Genomic DNA, 17,401 nt, shown 5'->3' with positions numbered 1-17,401 from the left:
TCCCTGGGTGGGGAAGCTCCCCTGAAGTAGGAAATGGCAATCCACTCCAGTATTCTTGCCTGGGAAATCCCATGGAGACAGGAGCCTCGTGGGCTGCAGTCCATGAGGTTGCAGAGTCGGACATGACTGAGCATGTACATACATACACATATATATAAAAATAATATCCAGATAAAACAGCAATCTTCCATTTACTTCCTCCCCCATCACCTGTCCATTCAACACAGGAAGACCTCCATGCAGAACTCAGCTGGGGCAGAAGAAACCGGAAAGGTCAAAAAGCTCTCTGTGCCTTCATGTGTTTCCTCCTGATGGACATGAGACTGCATCAGGCTAAACTTCTTAGCTTAATGTGATAAGAGAGGTGAATCAGTTTGCCTGTTTTGATAATTGAGGCCTTTTGAGACTCCCCTCTTTTGTGTCAATTCCATTAACTGGAGCTGCTCACTGCATCAGAGAGAGAGAACAAATGAAATACAACAAAGGTTTCTAGTAGTTATGTAACATTTACAGTATCCCTCAACAAGGCAGGTCATTTAAAAACTAACGGTTAATACAAAAAGTACAACATGGTTCTGAAAACTTTCTTGCTATACATTTTAGATAACTTGAATACTATGTACTTAGTTGAGCTGTCCTGATTTCAGTACACAATCCTTAAAAAAAAAAGAAAAGCTCACTTATTTTTTTGGTACCGAAATATTGTTTCTTAATCCAATAAACAAAGTAATAATATCAAACCTTAAAACTATACAAAATGGAAAATCAGTCTCAATTCTCTTTAAAGTTAGTCATTATTTTGGTGTATTATTCTGACACCTGCTATTTCTCACAAGGGGCAACATTTTGGGGTAAGACGGCTTCGGAGAAGATTCTGTCTGAATCTGGCAGCTTGCAAAAACGCTTACGTTGAGCAGGCCACTCTTTAACCTTTCTCCTGGTCTCACCAGAAGCTAGTGCTCTGGAGGATGAAAACACAAAATACAAGTCACTGGCAGAAACGTCATCGTCTGGTTTATCCTTTTCTGACAACACATGAGCTTTCACAAAACCTCTAACGGAAGCCTGCTTACATTAAGGAACAAACTGTATTCCCTAGCTGTGCATAATCAACTTCTTGTTTTCTTCTCATCTTCAGCACTGACAGCACCCTAATCCACCAATTTGGGAACCTAAAACTTGGACTTGAGCCACTTGGCTCCCTGGATGGAAAAACAAAACAAAACAAAACAGCGGAAGGGTCGCCTCTTCTTTTCCTTCTATTATCCTGACACCTAAATTCTGGTCTTGCGTATCGCGTAGATCTCTGAAAACACTTTCTAGTAGCTCACCTCGTCCCCTGATCCATCCTCCTCCCTCCACCTCTCCGTAGCTAGAAAGTGTCCAATTGGCAATGTTCAAATCGTAAAGGCAGCAAAAACGGCCCTGCGTGCTGTCACAAATGTCTAAAAAGTGGATTAGGGACCACTAGGGAGGGACAGCTCGGACACCCGAGGCCCCCGTCCTCCGCGCGGGGCTGGCGCAGCTCGACTCCTGGCCCAGCCCGGAGCCCTCCGGGGCCCAGCGCAGCCTCCCCAGACCTCCCCGCTCGGCGGGGCGCCGGGGGTCCCCCGCTCTCCCGGGTACCGGCCAGACGAGGGAGGGGGTGTGGCTGGGCTGCGAGCGCGCCGGGGTGGAGGTGACACAGTCACCGGAGAGTTGTCTGGGGAAGGCGACCGTACAGGGAGTGGAAGGAGACTGCCCCGAGGCTGTTTTCGGCCGCGGGGCCGGAGGAGCCGCAGCCAGTTGGTGGCGCCCGGGGCGCTCGGGGGTCCGGGGTGGGTGGGGAGAGCCGGGGCGCGGCGCCGGGCGCTCGGGGTCTCCGCGTCCCGGGACTGGCAGGTGGGAGGCGGCGGGGGCCAGGGGCGCGCGGGGCGGCGGGGCGGGCCGGGCGCTCACTCACCGATGCACAGCTGGATGGCGTAGGCGTAGTAGGACCAGCCGAGCAGGAGGCTGATGAACACCACCGGGATCCAGTAGAGCACCCGCCGGCACCGCCGCCTCATGCTGCCCGGACCCGAGGGCGCCATCTTCCAGCCGCATCCACCTGCCCAGCTCCGCTGCCGCCGCCGCCGCCGCCCGCGGGCCTGGCTCCGGGGCGGGCTGGCCGCGCCCGGCGGCCCCGGCGGGACGGGCCCCGGGGCGGCGGCCGGGTGCGCCGCGGCCACTGCCGCCGCCGTGGCGCTAAGTCCCCATCCCGCAGCCCCGAGCCGGCGCCGCGGACTCCCCGCTCCTCAGCGCGGCGGAGGCGGTGGCTGCGAGAGGAGGGCGCGGAGGAGGCGGCCGGGAGGAGCGGACGACGAGCGGGAGGAGGAGGAGGAGGCGGCGGCGGTAGAAGCCTCCGCCCCGCCTCCGCGCGGCCCGCCCGCCCCCCGGCGTCCCCCTCCAGGCCGCCGGCCCGGCGAGGCCCGCGGCGCCCTCCGGCGTGCGCTCGGGGCACTGCCTCCGGTGCCTGCCGCGCCCCAGGCCCTCGCGCCCTCGCCGCCGGGCACCTTACGGGCATCCGAGCGGGGAGAGAAGGTTCCCACCTTGGCCCTTCCATTCCCGCCCCCCGCCCCGGGTCCCTGGACCCCGACGAACCGGCCCCGCGCGGGGCGAGGACACTGGGCGGCGGCGCGGGGCGTGGACACGCCCGGGGAGGGGCCGCCCCGGGAGCCGCCGGCGCGGACCTGATCCCCTCGCTGGCCCAGCACGGGCGAGATGCCACCCCTGGGGGCGCGCCACCGCGAAGTCCTCAGGCGCCCATCCAAGGTCCCCGCCTCCCGCTTCTCAGAAAGGGTCGCTTCAACTTGCGGATCCTGGTAAACGGGGGACAGCGAGGGCCGGGCTGGCGCGTTACTGCCCGGGCGCCTCCGTTCCACGAGGCTTTTGGGGGGACTTGGGGGTGCACCGTGCGTGAGGAGGGAGCACCTTGGGTTGGGCATCCAGAGACCCTGGAGTCAGAAACACCAATTATCTGCTCTGAGAATTTGAACTCTTTCAAGTCACTTTGTGATTGTTAGAGTAAACATTCCCACCGCCCCCTCCCGAAAGTCCGGGGGTTCCCTCTGTGTACTCTTTCCGCAGCCGCTTCTTCACTACAGTGTTTTCTTTTGTGATGGCAATTCTAAACATAGCATATAGCTGCTTGTAAAGCCATTGCTAAAAATCCTGAAAGAATCCTGAATGTAGTGAGACCGACGTCCTGGCTTTAAGGCTGATGAAACGGAAAAGATACGAATGCTTCTGCAATTGTTTTCTTTTTCCCTTCATCTGATTATGAACGAACCTGGCTACAAGTGGAAACCAGCCCCTGCCCTCCAGTCAATATAGTGTCTCTGAATTATGTGCATAATCACTATATATAATGTGTGCGATTTTAACAATTAATGAATATATGTGTATACACCACACAGCAACCATACTGGATGAAATTACTTCGTATTCATCTGTAGAATGAATGATCAATAAAAAGAAGTACCTATTTACATAAAGAAATTTAAGGTCTTATATCTGTGATTATCTTTCTGTGACTGGATTAAACAGCAAGCTAATCTCCCCTCCTGAAATAGCTATTATGTTAAACACACCCACCAACTCTCTTTGCACTTCTATTTTAAAATGCATGGAAAATGCCGTCAAGTTTCTGTCAGACTTTGAATTATTGAAGTGAGATGACTTCTATCCCAGTGAATCACTTTATGTTGGTAGAAGGCCTTATACCGTTACATGGTAATGAATATAAAAACATAACTTTTTTGGAATCCTCAACTTGATAACCTATGGATATCAAACTTATGTTCCCAGTCAGAAGACTCTAAACGAAAGAAAGTCCCTACTAGGGCTGAGATACCTCCATAAAGATGAGAAAATCAGCCTTGAAGGTCACTGATGAATTCTAAGGAATGAGAAATAAGGGATCAATTTTCCCAGGCTGGAAACAGTGGAAGAAAGTGCCAAGAGTGCTTCTTTAGGTATCAGATGCTATAATGTCCTCTGCTGCTTCTCTTCAAGCAGTCTTGCAGGGTTTTGTGGTCAGAAATGGAGAGTATTCTACAGTTTTCATGTCTTTTACCCTTTTGGAAGAATATGCAGGAGAATTTGAAGGAGGCTGTGCTGTTGTGCTTAGTCACTCAGTCGTGTCCGACTCTTGGTGACGCTATGGACTGTAGTCCACCAGGCTTCTCTGTCCACGGGATTCTCCAGGCCAGAATACTGGAGTGGGTTGCCATGCCCTCCTCCAGGGGATCTTCCCAACCCAGGGATCGAACCCAGATCTCCTGCATTTCAGGCAGATTCTTCACCATCTGAGCCATTTGGAGGAGGCTACATTTTCTTAAAGGAAATCAACCCTGAATATTCATTGGAAGGGCTGATGCTGAAGCTGAAACTGTAGTATTTTAGTCACCTGATGCAAATAGCCAACTCATAGGAAAAGTACCTGATGCTGGGAAAGATTGAGGGCAGAAGGAGAAAAGGGTGTCAAAGGATGAGATGGCTGGATGGCATCACTGATGCAATGGACATGAACTTGGGCAAACTCCAGGAGGGACAGGGAGGCCTGGCACAGGGAGGCTTGAAGTCCATGGGGTCCCAAAGAGTGAGATGTGAATGAGCACACAAAATGTAATTTATAATATTTGAGGAATAATTGCAACCTGTTTTGAATCATCAATGAGTTCTCCAAGGGTATCAGTTCAGTTCAGTTCAGCCGCTCAGGCATGTCCGACTCTTTGCGACCCCCATGAATTGCAGCATGCCAGGCCTCCCTGTCCATCACCAACTCCTGGAGTCCACCCAAACCGATGTCAATCAAGTCGATGATGCCATCCAACCATCTCATCCTCTGTCATTCCCTTCTCCTCCTGCCCTCAATTTTTCCCAGCATCAGGGTCTTTTCCAATGAGTCAGCTCTTCGCATCAGGTGGCCCAAGTATTGCAGTTTCAGCTTCAACATCAGTCCTTCCAATGAACAACCAGAACTGGGCTCCTTTAGGATGGACTGGTTGGGTCTCCTTGCAGTCCAAGGGACTCTCAAGAGTCTTCTCCAATACCACAGTTCAAAAGCATCAATTCTTTGGTGCTCAGCTTTTTTTATAGTCCAACTCTCACATCCATACATGACCACTGGAAAAACCATAGCCTTGACTAGACGGACCTTTGTTGGCAAAGTAATGTCTCTGCTTTTTAATATGCTGTCTAGGTTGGTCATAACTTTGCTTCCAAGGAGTAAGCGTCTTTTAATTTCATGGCTGCAGTCACCATCTGCAGTGATTTTGGAGCCCAGAAAAATAAAGTCTGTCACTGTTTCCACTGTTTCCCCATCTATCTGCCATGAAGTGATGGGACCAGATGCCATGATCTTAGTTTTCTGAATGTATCACTCTTACCTAAAAAAGAAAATCTAGTTCATGAATACTTGTTTCTAAAGACACACAAAGACAGGATTTAGCTCTGCCTGGGCACCTCCAGGTGGCTCAGTGGTTAAGAATCCCCCTGCCAATGCAGGAGATGAGACATAGGTTCAATCCCTGAGGCAGAAGGTCTGTCTGAGAAGGAAATGGCAAACCACTCCAGTATTCTTGCCTGGAAAATCCCATGGACAGAGGAGCCTGGTGGGCTACATACAGTCCATGGGGTCACAAAAAATGGGACATGATTAGCAACTAAACAACAACCAGGCACTAATTAGACAGGCACAAGCATGCATGCACAACTGTAAGCTCTTTGGTGAGTGGTCAACCTCTAGATAATAGTCTCTGATGAGAATGAGGAGGATAACTTAGGTTTTAGGACTAGAGAGCTCCCCCCACCGTTTTTCTTTTTATTTAGAGCTGTGCATCGATGGGAAAACAATCTGAAGGTCATCGACAGTTATGAAGAAACTTCACTGGAGATTTACTCCTGAGAGAGAAGTACAGAAGGTTCAACTCACCAATTTTAGATATTCACTAATTATATCAAATTATGAATTCCATGTAATAACTTTGATAAAACTGCTACTGCCATTTATGAAAAGGCAAGTCAACCATGGCAAAGGAGAGAGTAACACAAAAGGAAAGAAGAAGGGGATGACCTGGCAAGCAGGAGGGCAGGAGAGAGTCCCTGGGAGAAGATAATAGCAAATGAAGCAACTGACAAACAACTAATCTCGAGAATATACAAGCAACTCCTACAGCTCAACTCCAGAAAAATAAATGACCCAATCAAAAAATGGGCCAAAGAACTAAATAGACATTTCTCCAAAGAAGACATACAGATGGCTAACAAATACATGAAAAGATGCTCAACATCACTCATTATCAGAGAAATGCAAATCAAAACCACTATGAGGTACCATTTCACACCAGTCAGAATGGCTGCGATCCAAAAGTCTACAAGTAATAAATGCTGGAGAGGGTGTGGAGAAAAGGGAACCCTCTTACACTGTTTGTGGGAATGCAAACTAGTACAGCCACTATGGAGAACAGTGTGGAGATTCCTTAAAAAACTGGAAATAGAACTGCCTTATGATCCAGCAATCCCACTGCTGGGCATACACACTGAGGAAACCAGAAGGGAAAGAGACACGTGTACCCCAATGTTCATTGCAGCACTCTTTATAATAGCCAGGACATGGAAGCAACCTAGATGTCCATCAGCAGATGAATGGATAAGAAAGCAGTGGTACATATACACAATGGAGTATTACTCAGCCATTCAAAAGAATACATTTGAATCAGTTCTAATGAGGTGGATGAAACTGGAGTCTATTATACAGAGTGAAGTAAGCCAGAAAGAAAAACACCAATACAGTATACTAACGCATATATATGGAATTTAGAAAGATGGTAACAATAACCCCGTGTACGAGACAGCAAAAGAGACACTGATGTATAGAACAGTCTTATGGACTCTGTGAGAGAGGAAGAGGGTGGGAAGATTTGGGAGAATGGCATTGAAACATGTAAAATATCATGTATGAAACAAGTTGCCAGTCCAGGTTCGATGCACGATACTGGATGCGTGGGGCTGGTGCACTGTGACGACCCAGAGGGATGGAATGGGGAGGGAGGAGGGAGGAGGGTTCAGGATGGGGAACACATGTATACCTGTGGCGGATTCATTTTGATATTTGGCAAAACTAATACAATTATGTAAAGTTTAAAAATAAAAAAAAAAAAAAAAAAAAAAAAAAGAACTGTAGCTCTATCCTTACCAGGCCTCTCTGTCTCCATGCTCCACCCACTTAGTAGTTTATGGAAATCATTTGCTTTTCAAAACTCCTATTATGACACCCTGCCCCCACCGAGAAAATGATTTATTTTGTCTCCTCCAGTCAAGATCTAATTGGAAACAATCCCCAGATTCTTCAGTCCCCAGACTTCAAATCCATCTTGTCATCCTGGTTAATACTCCAAATCTTCCTCCTGCTTCCAGATCCAGATTAAAATATATGCTTATTGCCTTTCATAGTATGAATCAAGCACAGCCTGAACCAAGCCCAGGGAGCCCTGGACCCAGGCTGTCTCTAGGGAGCATGACTCTCCGCTCCTGCTGCCTATCGCAACCTCATCTCATCTTTTCAGCCAAACCACCTTAGAGCGGTCTGAAAACAATACTGATAGATCATCTTTCATTGTTTTCTTAAACTAAGCTTATCATTCTTTGGGGGGAAAAATCCCTTTAGAAGTCAGAGAACTATGACATCAATGACTCCAGTGATAATTTGCACTTTTGTAATAGTAGCCAAGATATTCTCTGTGGGACATTAATAGCATGCCCAAACCACGTGTCGTCTCCGGACACAAGTAACATAAAAGCAGTCTTAGAAAGGGAACTTGGTTTAGGGGATGCGGTTCAAAGTGCTGCTCAGATATTCTTTGGTTCTCAGAGATTTATAGTGTACAATTAACCTGGAGTGGAATAGATTGGAATATAATGGGAGAGAATTGCAAAGGCCTAACGAGTGTCTGGTGGATTGGGTCAAAACATTGAGAAAATTGTAGAGTGGGAAAAACTCTGGCTTGACTTGCAAGCCCTGTGGGATGTCTGTTCAGTCACTGAGCCATGTCCAACTCTTTGCGACCCCATGGACTGCAGCAACCAGGTTTCCCTGTCCTTCACCATCTCCCGGAGTTTACTCACTCATGTTCATTGAGTCGGTGATGCCATCCAACCATCTCATCCTCTGTCGTCCCCTTCTCCTGCCTTCAATCTTTCCCAGCATCAGGGTCTTTTCCAGTGTGGGATCTCTAAGATAGTGTTAATAGCATCTTGCCACTAGATGGCAGGCGCGCGCCATGCAGTGCAGCTCTACTGACATGGTTTCATAGAGATTTCAATGGCATCAGCCATTAGTTTAACCATGCCAATTACAAATTATGAATTATAACTTCACGACCAATTATATATACTTGTAACTAATTATAATTATATTATAATTATACAATTTTATGCTATAATTTAGTGGCTAATGATTAATAAAAGCCATATTCAGAAAATTGAAAACAATTAAGAGACCAATTTTTCAGTTTAGCAAATCGTTCTGTTTCTGCTTCCACTTCTTTTCAGGTGGCTAAGGTTAATGTCTTTAGAAATAAAGTTGGAACTTTTCCTTTAAATGAATGCTTTTGTCTACACCGACCCTCATCCCTTGCCCCTTAAACAGGGTTAGAAAGCTGTATCTATGAACCCAAAAGGTGAGCAGATATTTCCTCTTCATGGACTGGCAGGATCTTAGAGTGGGGACACAATGGCAAAAAGTTCAATTAGAAGTGATGAGACGTGGCCACTGTGGAGTTGAGAGTTCAGTGGCCAGCAGAGAGTGACCAGGGGAGGCAGTGAGGTGGCAAGTGTCCAGCGGTGGCAAGGCCAGCAGTGGTATCCTCTGAGATTGCCAGTTCAAGTTCGATTCTCCAGGCGTCCAGCTGATTCTGTGGGGTGTATACACACCTACAGAAACATTTTTTGTGTGTGTAAGTCCACGAGCATTGACTTGTATTTGCAACAAGAACTGTGCCTGGAGCATAGTTTTAACCTCATTCAGCATCCTGTTTCTTAAAGGGTCATGGAGGCTGAGGTGCTATGAGAAATAGAGACACAGGAACGGGAGCACAGAGGTTCCTACTTGGTGCTTTCAAATCAGTCTCCAGACCTGCACTGTCCAGTAAGTAGCCACCAGTCATGTGGCTAGTCAACGTTAAATTAAAATCAGTTAAAGTAAAATACCATAATCCCATTTCCTTAGTTGGAATAACCATGCATCAAGGGCTCATAGCCAGATGGCAATAGTGGCCACTGTAATGGACCGTGAAAGTCTAGAACATTTCCATCATCACAGAGGGTTCCATTCAACAGGGCTGCTTAGACATCTACTCTTGTCTGAATATTCATGAGGCAAGCCATATGTTTATAACTGCAAGGGAAAAATTATCTCTAATTATAGCTCTACTGTTTTATAGAAACAAAAAACTCAGAGCTAATAGGAAGTTAACAGAGAAGTCTGGTGTGCTGCAGTACATGGGACCGCAAAAAGTCGGAAACAACTTAGCAACTGAACAACAATGGGGAAGTTGAAGACACTTTAGGTTAATAGTATTAGGAGCTTTCTTCTCTTGAAGATGTGAATCTAAAGAGCCAAGAGCTAGCTGTACCACACCAGAGGGACAAGAGGTCACACTCTAGATTCTTCCACTTGAGGTTTATGTACAAATAATCACTACCAACAGCTAATAGAGGTGATGGAATTCCAGCTGAGCTATTTCAAATCCTAAAAGATGATGCTGTGAAAGTGCTGCAGTCAATCAGCAGCAGCCACAGGACTGGAAAAGATCAGTTTTCATTCCAATCCCAAACAAGGGCAATGCCAAAGAATGTTCAAACTACTGCACAATTGCACTCATTTCACATGCTAGCAAAGTAGTGCTTAAAATTCCCCAAGCCAGGCTTGAACAGTACCTGAACTGAGAAATTCCAGATGTTAAAGCTGGATTAAGAAAAGGCAGAGGAACCAGATATCAAAGTGCCAACATCTGTTGGATCATAGAAAAAGCAAAAGAATTCCAGAAAAACACATGCCTCATTGACTACACCAAAGCCTTTGACTGTGTGGATCACAACAAACTGTGGAAAATTCTTAAAGAGATGGGAATACCAGACCACCTTACCTGCCTCCTGAGAAACTGTATGCAGGTCAAGAAGAGAGTATTTGAACTGGACATGGAAAAACAAACTGGTTCCAAATTGGGAAAGGAGTACATCAAGGCTGTATGTTGTCACCATGCTTATTTAACTTTTATGCAGAGGACATCATGCGAAATGCTGGGCTGGAGGAAGCACAAGCTGGAATCAAGATTGCAGGGAGAAATATCAATGACCTCAGACATGCAGATAACACCACCCTAATAGCAGAAAGTGAAGAGGAACTTAAGAGCCTTTTGATGAAAGTGAAAGAGGAGAGTGAAAAAGCTGGCTTAAAACAACACTCATAAAATGAAAATTGTGGTATCCGGTCCCATTACTTCATGGCAAATAGATGGGGAAATAATGGAAACAGTGACAGACTTTATTTTCTTGGGCTCCAAAACCACTGCAGGTGGTGACTGCAGCCATGAAATTAAAATATGCTTGCTGCTTGGAAGAAAAGCTATGACCAATCTTGACAGCATTTTAAAAAGCAGAGACATTACTTTGCTGACACAGGTCTGTCTAATCACAGCTATGGTTTTTGCAGTATTCACGTATGGAAGTGAGAGTTGGACCATAAAGAAGGCTGAGTGCTGAAGAATTGATGCTTTTGAATTGTGGTGTTGGAGAAGACTCTTGAGAGTCCCTTGGACTGCAAGGAGATCAAAACAGTCAATCCTAAAGCAAATTAATCCTGAATATTCCTTAGAAGGACTGATGCTAAAACAAGCTCTAATACTCTGGCCACCTGATGTGAAGAACTGACTCACTGGAAAAGACCCTGTTCTGGGAAGTACTGCAGATAGGAGAAGGGGTCAACAGAGGGCGAGATGGTTGGATGGTATCACCGTTACAATGGGCATGAGTTTGAGCAAGTTCTGGGAGAAGGCGAAGGACAGGAAAGCCTGGTGTGCTGCAGTGCATGGGGTCACAGAGTCGGACACCACTGAGTGACTGAACAACAACTACTACTTTCAAAGGATACGCAGGGGAAAATGTATTACAATGCTACACTCAAATTCCTACCCATAAAGCTACATCTTGGGTTTAGTCTTTCATCCCAAAGTGCTTGACACAGCCTTATTTGGGGATAACTCCAGCCTTCAAGCACAGAATCATGTGTCTTCATCCAGCAGCCATCAAGACCCTTTCTGTTCTTTTGGTTGAGCAGATAATAAGCAAGGGGACCCAAAGAACAGTTGGTTATATTCAGCATTATTTCTGGCAAGCTTTAGGCTAGATTGGTCATGCTGGATTTTCTGTATGGCAGATGTGGGAGGAGGTGGAATGTCTTGCCCAGCGGTCTGTACAAACTCACACTGGCTCTGGCTCAAGACATGCTTTTGTCCTGCTATATATATTATATATATTCAGTGGTTAATATTAATAAGTATTTCAAGTGTTGTCAAAGATTTTAAATGAAACTTAAGAGATCAAGCTCACATTGCAATTTTTTACCATGGAAGGAAAAAAATCTAACCAGAGTTTTCCCAGGTCTTTTAAAAAATGGAGAATAAATATTTAATGATATTTAACAAAAAAGGCATGTTGGCTTTGAATGTGTAGTAGAAAAAATTTTGATTATTGGGAATTCTTCCATCAGCTAGAATTTACTCAGTGTCCAAGTTATGGTTTATACCTTAGACTTTTTGCATGAATGCTAAGTTGCTTCAGTAGTGTCTGACTCTTTTGTGACTCTATGGACTGTAGCCTGGCAGGCTCCTCTGTTCGTGGGATACTCCAGGCAAGAATACTGGAGTGGGTTGCCATGCTTCCAGACTCAAGGATCGAACCCCTGTCTGAGTCTTCTGCCTTGGCCGGTAGATTCTCTACCACTGGCGTCACCTGGGAAGCCCTAGACTCTTTGAGTCTACGATGTGATGCTTGGACACTCCAAATTCTGAATTTCTCTGGACGGTATCACTGGTTGATAAAACCTTTCTCCATTTGCTTATATTTCAGTCTTTTTGATAATCAGTCATGCTATGAAATGCTATAATAGATTGGCAGTGGAATATCAATAACTTTTATATGAGACAACATGGATGTTTCATTTTTCAAGCACTCTGTATAGTGGTTGAAAGTTCAAAATCCCAATGATTAATGTTCTGGATTTTATGCTTTAAACCAAGTAATGGGTTTGGGTAATACATTTTCATTCTTTTAAGCTTTCTCTTAAACTCTATAAAATAGTGAAGATAACATTTTTAATTCCCAAGTGGAAAAGATTCAACAACTTGCATGGTCATCTTGTACATTGTTCAAAATATTAATTTAATCATAATGTAGAAATTATACAATTGAAAAATATTTTCGATGGATATAAGGTAAATTGGACTTTATATACAATGTGATAATGAAACTTTCACAGCGGTAAAGATGGTCACCTATAGAAATTTATAATTACTCTTTAATTAGCAGGAATATGAACACACATACGTGAATGCAAATTCCAGTGACTTAAGCTAATGTTAAAAGCATCAGTATTCTATTATTTTGTTACATATAGAACACTGCAGTGACTTATACTGCCTGCAATACTGGAATAAAATATCTAGTTTAACTAAGAGTAGTAATTAACTTTGTTTATAAAAAGATCAGTTGTAACTATAATCATTACAAAAAAGCTGAAGTTTCCAACATGTTTATAAACTATAAAAATCATGGTTCTATTGAGGCTGCTTTACTGTCAGTAGGGGCTTTAAAAGATAAAGTCTTAATAAATCCATTCAACAAATTTTGATGGCTTCCTGTTGAGGTATTATGATGGGTGGAGATTACATGGTGAGCAGCAAAGCAAAGCAAACCAAATCAAATGAAACTCAACCCAACAAGGAGCTTACCTTGGTGAGATTCATGGTTCAGCTAAAGGATATGTCCACTTCTACATCTCTTATTTCAAAAGAAATAACTTTACCAGGGGGGTCACTGGTGTGCATTTTATTGAAAATGTTCTGGCTTGTGTACATATTGTCTAAACTAATATAAAACCTGGTATAAGACATGCATGAACAGATGCAAGAATCAGTATGAATTGCAGTGATCTAAAATGCAGGCAGTGTGTGTGTGTGTCTAAGGGTGAAAATGTCCATAACCAGTGTGATATCTGCACATGTTTATGTGAACAGTTTGATTGCCAAAATATATAGTCCTCAAACATTGTTGATATACATTTTTAGTACAGAGGTATAATTGTAAAATCTTTAGAATCTTCTCATCAGAGCATCTCCCAGCTAATTTAAATAATCTCCATATGCTAGGCATTTCCACTTACTCTTTCAGATCCAATTTCTTCCCTTCTTTGTGTTATGTATAGGCTCACCTTTTATCAGAGAAGTCCTTCCACTCTGGAGTCTGGTTGGTTCCATCAGTGGGAGGTGGGCAGGTGATCTAGAGAGTCAGAGAATAGTATGGGGTTGTTTGTTTCACTTCCTGGAGCCCGATCACTGAAGATCACAGCTTCCATGAGCTAGTCTCTCCTCTGCCTCTTCAAGATAAAGCAGGGTGAGTATCTAACCCCTAGAGTGTTCAACCATACTCTGTCTCCGTTAATTAAATTCTCAACTAATTCCCACTTTTCTTTGAGTGTGTCACCACTTTCCTACTCTTCCATCACTAACATAATTGCTCTGACTCTTTTGCAACCCCGTGGACTGCCAGGCTCCTCTGTACATGGAATTCTCCAGGCAAGAATACTGGAGTGGGTTGCGATTCCTTTCTCCAGGGGATATTCCTGACCCAGGGATTGAACCCAGGTCTCCTGCATTGCAGGCAGATTTTTTTTTTACCATCTAAGCCACCAGAGACTTAACCCCTTAGAAGTCTACCTAAAATCTGAGCACAGTCTGTTTTTTGCTACATAGGAAAAAAAATACAAAAATGCCTATTGAATCCTTATTTAGAAAGTCAGTATTATCTTAAATTATCTTTTAAAATAAAAAATAATCATAACAAAATTACACATTACAGAACAATACAAAACAGAAGTCTTGGAAACAGCTACACCACAGAAAATGTGGAAGCAGAAAGACAAACCTCCCATGATTTCACCATTGTTGTTATTTTGGTATGTTCCCATCTGATCTATTTTTTATGCATATTTTTTCAATGTACAATTTACTGTTCTTTCCTATAAATATTTCATCATAAATGTTTTTCATGTTAATATACAGGCTTCTGAGTGATTTTAAATAGTTGCACAATATTCTCTTCCATAGAGGTACTGTAATTCATCAAACCATTCTTCCATTGCTGTATAGTTAGGTGTGTTTTCTAATTTTTCTGGTAAAACATAATGTAAATAGCTTAGCTCGTATAGCATTCTCTTGTATCTTATTGTTTTCTTTGAATAAAATCAAATATTTTGAATAAATCAAGGAGTCAGAATTTGAAAAAAAAATTATGCAGTTGTACTGATTTTTAAGTATGTCTACAAATTCTTTGATACTCCTCCTTTCAAGAAGTAGAGGTTAATTCTCTTCCTTTTGAGTGTGGACCAGACTGAGTGACTTACTTTTAATGAACAGAATAAAGCAGAATCGATGGTGGATGGCTTAAAAATCTAGGTTAAAAAAGACACTGTGACTTCCTCTTCTCTCTTCCAGATCACTTTCTCTGGGAGAAGTTAGCTGCTATGTCAGGAGCAGACCTCTGGAAGGGCCATAGCAAGGGACACAAGCCTCCCGTCAACAGTCATGTGAGTGAATCTTCCTGGAAGTGGATATTCAAGCTCTGGTCAAGTCCTCAGTGTCTCTACCATAGAATGCAGTAGAAGTGAGAGAGGGAAACTTCAGAAACTAGGTCCTAAGACACTGTGCCTCTCCCCTCTCTCTTGGATCATTCATTCTGGAAGAAGTGATCTGTCATGTCGTGAGCAGCTCTGTGGGTTGGCCTAAGTGGCAAGGAACAGAGTGCTCCAACCAAGAGCCACGTGGGTAAGCTTGCTCAGAAGTCGATCCTCCAGTTCCAGCCATACTTTTCAGATGACTGTAGTCTTAGCTGTCAGTTTGACTGCTCATCATGAGGGACCCTGAGCCAGAATCACCCAGCTAAGCTACCCTTGAATTCCTCTCAGTAATTGTGTAAGATAATACACATTTTCCTAGACCACTGTATTTTGGGGTAATTTGTTACACAGCAGTAACTAACAGAGCAGCAAAGGAAATGCTGTTTTGCAGCATTTGTCTAAATAAGTTCAAATATGGGACACTTAGTGAGGATCCCAATTCGTGATAATCATGGCAAATTATTGCCACTAAAGGTATACGGAAAAAAGCTGGTGAGAGCCATGGGGAGAACAAATGAGGAGAGAAAAGAAGAGGGAAGAGGGGAAAAAAGAAAGAAGGAATAAAAGAGAAAAAGCAAGAGAGGGACATGGGAAAGGTGACTATATGTCTTAGTTTTCCCAGGACAGTCCCCGCTTGTGGTGCGATCCTGGTGTCATTATGAATGAGTTCCCTTTCATTTTCAAACATTTCCTGGTTTGCATGATCAATTATCTGACTCTAGATACAGGCCAGCTTTCTGTCTTGCTGTTCCTTTCCCCCATGCCTCATTGATCCCTTCTCAGCAGTCTGCTCAGAAGCCTGTTTCTCACCCAACCATAGCTGCCACTGACACCTCTTCTAGGTGTCCTCTTCCTAGAGGAAGTCTCTCTTCTGCTTCCCAGTAATCAAGTGTCACAGGAAGGAATTTATCACAGCAGTTAAGAGACTGACTCAGGAATTAGGCAAACTGGGGTCTGACTCTTGATTTGATACTTAATGGCTATTTGACTTTAGGGGAATTACTTAAATTTTTTAAGCCTCAGATATAAGCTGGGAAATATATTAGAATCTAGTACCTCATAGGGTTGTTGAGGATATTAATGAGATTATGTAAGAAATTCTCAGCCTCATGCCCAGCCTATAGGGAGATGTTATATACACAGAGCATGTGTATATGTGTATACTGTTCTTAAGTATTTTATATGCATAAGATATATGATGAATATATGTTAGCTACTGTCAGCATTTACTGTCACAGAAGGCAAATTCATTTCATTGTGGCAGAAGCAACTTAGTTATGTGTTTTACTAGGAAACTCTCAAGTATGTAAGTAATTGTATTTATTAGTTTTAATATTGGAAAGAAGAGGCACAGTTTAGGAAATGTGTTAAGGAGTAAAAGTAGAAGTCAGGCAAAGACTGTGTTCTTCAGGCTTGATATGCCTTACTTTATTTATTCACATATTCCATAGGTTTACCCACTTATTCTTTCAACAAGTGTGTACTGATAATTCACCAGATCCCAGGTACTATGCTAAGGGCAGGATTGAGCAATGCTTTTCAACAAGAATAAAGCTTCATTCCCATTTCTTGAATATTACATTAAAAAGATATAAAAGATGTTTGTGTGGGACTATGAGTGACAAGGGATCTGCAGGCAAATTTTAAATATATACACATTTTATGTTTTTCAGGTTGAGTGGGTTTTATTCTAAATTAGCTTTGAGCAATTTAAGCTATTTTCTGCTATAAAAAGCAATGCATTTTAGTTTTTGACTTCATGTTGTTTTTTTAAAAAGAGTCAGAAAAACCAAATTATGTGAATATATAATTTGGAGTCCTGAAATATCAACAGAAGGAACTGACGAGAGATAGAATTTTCTTTTTAGCCGTAGGCATTCCGCTTTTTTGTTTTTAGAAGCAAGAAAAACTAGTAGACAGAAACAGTCCTAGGTACATGGACTATATATTTCACATGCACAGCATAAAATATTCAGTAAAGTTAAGAAGGTGCCTGGAAACCAAGAGGATTCAGTAGACGAAGATAGTGTCAACAACTACAACAGGAACTACGTACAGGATCGGTTTAAAGTGCTTCGCTATATTTATCAAAAGAAATTTTTAAAAGATACTTTCTTTTTGCTATTTTTAGTCCACTTTAATAATGAATACCACTTCATATTTTTCAGTAGCACATGAATTTTTACCTTTGTGTTCATCCTCATGGCTAAGTTGATGAACCTGATTACAAATAAGCAAATTTTAAATGAATAGAGACATCATTAGGAATAATAATAACTAACATTCATTGTCTGTTTGCTAAAGTCAGCTCTCTACAGGCAATTTCTCATTTAATTTTCACAACTATCCTAAGACTCAGCTGCCATTGTCACCTCATCTTACATACAAAAAAGTTTAGATATGTAAAAGGCAGTAAGAGCTTTGCTTAAC

The 17,401-nt window shown here is 43.4% G+C and overlaps 1 protein-coding gene across 1 annotated transcript in view; it reads right to left on the bottom strand.

Moving 5' to 3' along the window:
- Positions 1 to 2,288, bottom strand: part of ZDHHC2 (zinc finger DHHC-type palmitoyltransferase 2) — a 68,569-nt gene extending 66,281 nt beyond the window's left edge. The window contains exon 1 of the mRNA XM_055567269.1: positions 1,943 to 2,288. Coding sequence (XP_055423244.1) covers positions 1,943 to 2,069 — 127 coding nt within the window. The 5' untranslated portion in view covers positions 2,070 to 2,288. The remainder of the gene's footprint in view (positions 1 to 1,942) is intronic.
- Positions 2,289 to 17,401: the final 15,113 nt, after the last annotated feature.

The sequence above is a fragment of the Bubalus kerabau genome, chromosome 2 (genome assembly GCF_029407905.1).
Source record: "Bubalus kerabau isolate K-KA32 ecotype Philippines breed swamp buffalo chromosome 2, PCC_UOA_SB_1v2, whole genome shotgun sequence".
Classification (NCBI taxonomy): Eukaryota; Metazoa; Chordata; class Mammalia; order Artiodactyla; family Bovidae; genus Bubalus; species Bubalus kerabau.
The sequence above is the reverse complement of the archived record's forward strand: the minus strand, read 5'-3'. Positions and strand labels throughout refer to the sequence as shown.